Raw genomic sequence first — 7818 nt, 5'->3', positions numbered from 1 at the left:
TGGATCGATTATTTATCATCTGAAATATTGGGGAAAACGCGACTGTAACGAAAAAAAATACAATTAAGCGATGGTTATGATGAGATAGATATCCGTGACTTTTTTACAGACACCATTTTTTTCATTGTGACGTAATTTGTTGAAAAGTTTAAAATATGCGAGTGAATGATTTTTTAAAGTCGTTTTTTTTTTTTAACTAAATGTTAGACATCAATTAATGATTCTAAGCTTGAAATGACAGACATTTCGAATAATAAATACGATCACTTACGGACAAAATAAAAAATAGTTCGGCGGCTTATTGCGCCATGAATCTGCTATGGCAGCATACAGATATATTGTTCTATCAAACACAACAGTTGTTTTGGCTTAAAATACAGCAGTTTCTTTTAAAGAGGAGTGCAAGAGCAGAAAACTGCTTTTTCAGTCTTGTCTGTGTTTTCCGCCATGAAAAGAAAGTAAAACTACATGTCCCACAATGCCCAGCGCAACTTTTGACGCAGGCGCCTCGGGTGAAAACATCCTGTCAATTCTTGACCGTTAACGACTTCGAAGCAACCCGAAGAGTGGAGCAGTTTATGTGCCTATCCGTCGACGTGTTTGTGTTTTGGTAGACATTGAAAACACACTCATTTGCAACAACTTTATAGTCGTGCAGCCATGGTCGAAGGAGACAACAAGAGCACAAACATGCTGGTTAGTAAGAACATGACGTCGTTGCTCTCGAAGTTATCTGGTGCTAATCTGCGGCTTTTGGCGGGCCTTGACTCCGCCGCAAACTGACTGCCGTGTCGTGTCGGTCGTGAATTAAAAGCAACTTGCAGCTACTCTTACTCGGTTTACATGTTAGTAGCCTAAGCAGCGGGCTAACATGCTAAGCAGCTAGCCGCCTAGACTTCCCTCAAGCTAGCCGTGTGACTTGCAGTCTTGCATGACACGTGATGCCGACGAGCTCTTCATGCAGGATTGTTCAAACTCGAAAGAAAAATAATAAAAAAAGAGTGTTCAAACTTTTTTCTCCGAGTTTAAGTTAAAATACATATTTTTATTGCCTTTACAATAAAACAATACTAAATAATACTTTTTTTTTCATCATCAGATTGTCTATGACTGCGATCTTGATTGAGATTAAAACGATCACATTTCTTTCGGCAATTAAAATAAGTGTGCTAAAAACTACTTTTGAATTCATCGTCAGGTTGTATGTGTGACAATGCAATTCATTCCAGCTAGTCTTGTGATTAATCGCAACTGAAATGTAGTCATTGCTCAGCCATTGTGGTTGCTTTGATGTCTAATGGCAGTGAATGAATTAAAAAGCTACTGAATTTCATATTGCGTCTCATTTTGTCTAAAGATGCATGATAATATCGGTTGCCGATAATTATCGGCCGATAATGGCAGTTATGACATTGCACCGATTATCCAGATTTTTAAAAAATTCAACCGATAATGCAATCTGATAATTATATACTTGATTAAGCCTCCGAATGTGCGCAATCGATGCGAATTTTTCAAATGCTGTGCCTGCGCTTCAAGCCCTCCAAAGGCATTTTTGTGCAATTAAGGGGCATTGTATCCACCCAAATTAATTAAACTAAATGCAAACACTTTGAAAAATAACCATTACTATATATGCCACTTAAACTTACATATCAAAAGTTCGCTAGCTTAAATGCTATAAAATGCTAACTTTTTTTTTTTTTTTTTTTTTTTTTTACAATGCTCTTAACAAATAGTTCAAACACATATTCCCACAAAAATCTGCTAAATATACCAACAAACTAACTTAGCATATGTTGGTCTTAACAGGGAGCAGCTGGATTCAGCCATGTGAAATGAGTTAGGTTATATTCACTGTTGTCACTAGAGGAGGTTATATTCATTGTTGTCACTAGAGGAAAGTGTATCCACCCAAATCAATAAAACTAAATGCAAACACTTTCAAAACAAACCATTATATGCCACTTTACCTTCCATAGCAAAAGTCCGCTAGCTTAAATGTTATAAAATGCTAACTTAAAAAAAAAAAAAAAAAAAATTCATGCTCTTAACAAATGGTTCGGACACAAATTCCCACAAAAAACAGCTAAATATACCTATAAACTAAATTACGAATGCATTAAAAAAACAGTAGCTCGAACAAAAACTTGGCTTACGTTGGGAAGTATTATTAATATTAATTAATTAATGTACATTGGTTTAGATCAGGGGTCCCCAAACTACGGCCCGCAGGCCGGATACGGCCCACCTCCACATTTGGTCCGGCCCCCTGAGCAATACCAGAGAGCATTTTGATTTTTTAAATTTATTTCCTGGCCTTTTTCTGTGAAGAACTAAGAGAGGGTTATTTGGTTATTATCTATTTAATGAATAATGTGTTGTTATTATTATATTATATTATATTATATTATATTATATTATATTATATTATATTATATTATTGGGGCTGTCAAAATTATCGCAATAACGGGCAGTAATTAATTTTTTTAATTAATCACGTTAAAATATTTGATGCAATTAACGCACATGCCCCGCTCAAACAGATTAAAATGACAGTACAGTGTCATGTGCACTTGTTACTTGTGTTTTTGGAGTTTTGTCACCTTCTGCTGGCGCATAGGTGCGACTGATTTTATGGTTTTCAGCACCATGAGAATTGGTGGTGCTGAACAATGGCGAGCTACTAGTGCATTTTTTGTTTGAAAATTTTACAAATTTTATCAAAACGAAAACATTGAGGTGTTTTAATATAAAATTTCTATAACTTGTACTAACATTTATCTTTTAAGAACTACAAGTCTTTCTATCCATGGATCGCTTTAACAGAATGTTAATAATATTAATGCTTGTTGATTTATTGTTATAATAAACAAAAACAGAACTTATGTACAGTATGTTGAATGTATCCGTCTTGTCTTATCTTTCCATTCCAACAATAATTTACAGAAAAATATGGCATATTTTATAGATGGTCCGAATTGCGATTAATTGTGATTAATTATGATTAATTAATTTTTAAGCTGTGATTAACTCGATTAAACATTTTAATCATTTGACAGCCCTATATATTATATTATTTTTATTTTTATTTATTTTTGTTCCATGAAGAATCCAGAAAGGGTTATTTGATTGTGGCTTTCTGAAAAACAATAAATTTTTACATTCAAGCACTCCTGCAATCGTCACACTTTTTCTGTTACAAACTGACCCCGGCCCCTCATCAAAGAAGGGAAAAGTTATGTGGCCCTCACACGAAAAAGTTTGGGGACCCCTGGTTTCGATGTTGAAATGTACTATTTGTTCACATTTGATGTGGAAAAAGGAGCAATGAATTCTATTTTGCACAGTAACATTTGCTCTTGTGTATAATTTAAAATTGTACATATATATCTTTTAAAGACTTATCGGCTTCACAGTATTGGCTGGAAGGTGGAGGAAATTATTGGTTATCGGTATCGGTTGAAATATTTGTTTTCGTGCATCACTAATTGTGTCTTTTTTTGTTGTTGTGGCATGCAGGCACAGGAAACGGCACAACTGGAGGAGCAACTTCAGGCCTGGGGCGAGGTGATACTAGCGGGCGATCGCGTCCTGCGCTGGGAGAAGCCATGGTTTCCTGGAGCGCTAATGGGCGCTACCGCCGTTCTCTTCCTGTGAGTCCTGTGATTAGATGCTGTCTTTATAACAAACACCGCCCAAAAGTGTTGGGGGCCTTAGATGTTTTAGTTTGTATTCAAAGAGTTACAGATTGGAATGACTTATTTCATGACGATACAATGTCAATTCTTTGAACAAAAATACGATATTTATCCATGTCACAAAGTCGGCCACGCCTAACCACATCGGATGCATTTTCATTGTGTACTTGATCATAATCTTTTTTTGACTTCCTCTGTCAGACTTATCTACTATTTGGACCCGTCAGTGCTGACGGGTGTATCGAGCGCAGTCATGCTGCTGTGTCTGGCCGACTACTTGGTGCCCACGTTGGCGCCCCGAGTCTTTGGCTCCAACAAGTGGTGAGAGCGCTGCACGGCCTACCGCTTGCACTACTCATATGCCTGAGTCTATTTTTTGTTTTCTTTTATTCATTCACACCTTTGCGCTTGCACCAGGACCACGGAGCAGCAGCAGCGTTTCCACGAGATCTGCGGCAACATGGTGAAGACACAGCGCCGCCTACTGGGCTGGTGGCGTCGTCTATGCACACTCAAGGAGGAGAAGCCTAAGATGGTAAACAAAAAAACCCCTTCAGGCCATGAAAAGCCCTGGTGACCGTGTCTGTTTTTTTATTTCTTTTAGTACTTTGCGTCAGTGATCAGCAGCCTGTTGGTGGTGGCCTGGATTGGACAGCAAGTGCACAACCTCTTGCTCACCTACCTGATTGGTGAGTGAGCGCCACACAACTCATACACGCAGTTTTTTCGTTGGGTACAATGCGGTAAAAAAAGTATTTGCCCCATTTTAATGTTTTTATTTATTTACATATTTATCACACACACAAAGATTTCAGTTCATCAAACCAATTTTAATATTGCACAGAGATGACCCAAAGAAAATATAAAATGCAGTTTCCAAATAGAATTACAAACATTTCTGGCCTAATGTGAAATTTAACTGTTACTTAACACAGTTTTGGCAAAACTGAGTTCAGTTTCACTGTTCACACACAAACCTGTTTCCCACCACATTAGTCTATGTGGAAACCAGGCAGTTTTTTCTTTTTTGAGAAAAATCAGCACGGGGGGAAAAGTCCGGTCCTCGGGAGCCTGAATCCAGCCTGTTTTCTATGTGTCTCACCTCTAACACAGTTGAATCAAAGGCTAAGTTTATACTACAGGTCTTAATGCACAAATCTGTTTTTGTCATATCTTTTTTTTTTTGGCGTGCCTGTTCAGACTGCCTTTGTCCATTTAGCCCGTTCAAGCCCCGACTCGGCCGTTTGTGCAATAATGAAATATTGCTCATTTGGTGCACAGGATGAAAATCGAAAATTGTCAGGGATATCCATTTCTTCATTACCGGTGTATTTTTCTTTATGACTGTGGTCAAGCCCACTTCGTGCTTAAAAGCAGAGTTCAAGCTAGGCGCCAATGCCTGCATCGGTGCCGTCCTCCATGTCTCTTGCTCTTTGCTGACGTAATTGCTGCATGAATTCCGATTTTGGACTCTTGACAGTGCAGACCACCAGTCACATTCTGGAAAAATGTGGCCCAGATCGGATTTGAACCACATACAAAAGTGACCCAGATCGGATTTGAAATGGTCCACTTCTATGCGACTTGTCACGTTCAGACCGTCAAGTTAATGCCTCACTCGAGTCGGAAAAACACGAAAAAATTGGATTCCTTCATTAAGACCTGTAGTGTGAACGTAGCCAAATTGTCAGCTCATCAGCAAAATCGGCAGAAGTCCCACAATGATCCTGAGTATTTGATTCATGCATGTTGGAGAAGAGACAAGGAATGTAGGCTGGATTGAGGCCCTCTAGGACTTGGACTTTGCCACCCCTGGAAAAAATGCATTGGAAAAAAATAAAAAATCTTTGGTCCTAAGAGGTTTTTTAATTACCGAAATAGTCTCTTGCCTTATAAATTGTTAACTCAGCATTGGAGGAAAGAGTAAAATCTTCATAGTCCTTAACTAACTTGGCTAGCAAGGTGCTAACAGTGAATAGATCAAACCTGGAAAACCACCCAAATTTAGCATTAAATTGTTTTTCCCGTAGCAGCAGCAGCAAGTCAGCAAAATGAAAAGTGTGTTCGATAAAGTTTCTGGCTGGTGCTACACTGGGAAACTCAGGGTGTTGTTGGATAATGGAACAGTCATGCTCTCAACGCACCCAAAGTAACGAAAAGCTAGAGATGTTACGCTCGAGTCTTCCAAATGAAGTAGAGGTGTGTCAAAGCAGTGTTCCGAAAATGGCTTCGAGCAAGCCAAAAATCACGTGACTACTGCAGACGAGGCCTCGAACGTCACAGACATGTCAGTGAATCGCGCCGTTTCCACAGGAAAATTAAAACTTGATGGGAGCCTGCTGCCCCGCTCGAGCTGTTTCAATCGGTGGGAACGCAATAAAAAGTAACAGAATAACGCAGTTTCAGTTATTTGGAATAGATACAAATACATACATACGACACAACCAGCCCCCCCTCACTCCCCAAAATTATACTTAATTTTTAAAAATTTTTTTAAAATTCACAAACCTTTCCTTCTTTTTATTCCGCTCAATTATTTCCATTTTATGACTCTGGAAATCATTATACTATGCAATAAATAATATACAGTGGGGAGAACAAGTAACCCATTGGCATCAAATACTTGTTCTCTCCACAAGCCACAAGACTAGCACTGTCGTGTATTATATTTTATAGAAGATATGTAATGCTGAGGCAATTTGAGAACTTTATTTTTAAAAAGAAGCGTGCAGTTTATCCAGCAGATAGAGCGCTTGCATTGTGTCAAATGCCTCGAAACAGTGATTCAATTTAGGGCAATTTTCTCAAAAGTGGTTCATTGTTTCGGAAAGCCTCGGTTTCTCCATCCCTACAAAAATCAAACATGATGCTAGTTAAACCGTAAAAATCCATAAATTGGTATTTTGGTCATTAAAGCCGCAGAGTTGTTTACTTTTCAGTGAGTTTGATGCTGCTGCTTCCGGGCCTCAATCAGCATGGCGTCCTGTCCAAGTACGCCGCTATGGCCAAGAGGGAACTCAACAAGCTGATCAAGAACAAGGAGAAGAAGAACGAGTAGATTCGCAACACATGCGCGTGTAAACGGGCGACTACATTGACTACTGATTTGCTGTGTTGTCTCATTTGTGTAACCATGAAGCTCCTCGTCTTCTCTTCCAAGTTAGCCTTCATTTTCTTTCAATTCATCTGGTAGCGAGCAGGAAATGTGACTATAACAATAAATAGCCTGCTGCCCATCCGTGAAATAATGTAAATACCCCCCCAGCCCTTCCCATGCATTTATTTATGTGTCCTGTCATTTGAGTCTTTCCAATGTGAATTAAAAAAAAATGACTTTAAACATCATTTACTGTCCTGCTGGCTTTTCTTTGGGTGAAATATATATTACCTGCGTGGGTCTGCTGTCAAATTATCCCAACATGTCTGGTTTTGAAACTTGGAGCTAGTGAAGAAGCCCTGTTTAAGTGACTCGTGCCCTCTAGTGTTGAAGATGAGAAGTGCAACAATACGCTGCCCCGCTCGCAGAGACCGATGTAGGGGCAGATGCTTATTGATCCAAAGGGGCACATTAACAAGAATTTAATACATTTTACTACAACATAACGTCCAGTTTAACCAGTTTTAGAGTATAATTGGCTGTGACTGTGACAGACTTTAATTGGGAGGGGGGAATAGTGAATAGAAATCAACACTGTCATCAACACTTTCTGGCTGTGATTCAGTCAGTCTTTGCCTCTTTTCTTCCTTCAACCTTTATATGAAAACTTCCTCAACTTGTTCATCTGAGAACAAACCACATCAGATGTTCACTGAGCCACCATCAGCACAGTTTTTTCAAAACATTTCATTATTAGAGAACTTAAAGATGTGTACCTTTTTAGATAACGCTGTGAAGAGAACGGACAAATGTGGTTGCCTATAGAGAGTAGAGACACACGGATCGAAATGGCCATGGAACGGGGTGGGGGGGTAATTATTAAAGTAGAAAACAATATGACAAAATTATGTATTATTTTTTTTTAATCCTCACAATAAACCTGGTGTAAGAATTTTCACTACAGTATTTGCTCGAACACAGTTTAATAGGGTAACACCAATTGTTTTCAACCACCAGATG

At 38.7% G+C, this 7818-nt stretch overlaps 1 protein-coding gene across 1 annotated transcript; it reads left to right on the top strand.

Annotated features, from left to right (window-relative positions):
- Positions 1 to 494: 494 nt before the first annotated feature.
- Positions 495 to 7046, top strand: arl6ip1 (ADP-ribosylation factor-like 6 interacting protein 1). Its single transcript, XM_057817041.1, has 6 exons — positions 495 to 696; positions 3523 to 3656; positions 3903 to 4022; positions 4119 to 4236; positions 4306 to 4390; positions 6641 to 7046. The coding sequence occupies exons 1-6, from the start codon at positions 661 to 663 to the stop codon at positions 6757 to 6759; spliced, it is 612 nt and encodes a 203-aa protein (XP_057673024.1). The 5' UTR covers positions 495 to 660; the 3' UTR covers positions 6760 to 7046.
- The last annotated feature ends 772 nt before the right edge of the window (positions 7047 to 7818 follow it).

Source organism: Corythoichthys intestinalis, chromosome 16, assembly GCF_030265065.1.
Source record: "Corythoichthys intestinalis isolate RoL2023-P3 chromosome 16, ASM3026506v1, whole genome shotgun sequence".
Classification (NCBI taxonomy): Eukaryota; Metazoa; Chordata; class Actinopteri; order Syngnathiformes; family Syngnathidae; genus Corythoichthys; species Corythoichthys intestinalis.
This window is presented reverse-complemented; position numbering and strand designations above follow the sequence as displayed.

What these genes read in the sequence shown, in the direction of transcription:
- arl6ip1 (XM_057817041.1), top strand. Translation starts at nt 661, where the DNA reads ATGGTCGAAGGAGACAACAAGAGCACAAACATGCTG. An exon ending in ACAAGAGCACAAACATGCTG is followed by an intron (nt 697 to 3,522) that starts GTTAGTAAGAAC and finishes TGTGGCATGCAG; the next exon opens with GCACAGGAAACGGCACAACT. An exon ending in GCTACCGCCGTTCTCTTCCT is followed by an intron (nt 3,657 to 3,902) that starts GTGAGTCCTGTG and finishes TTCCTCTGTCAG; the next exon opens with ACTTATCTACTATTTGGACC.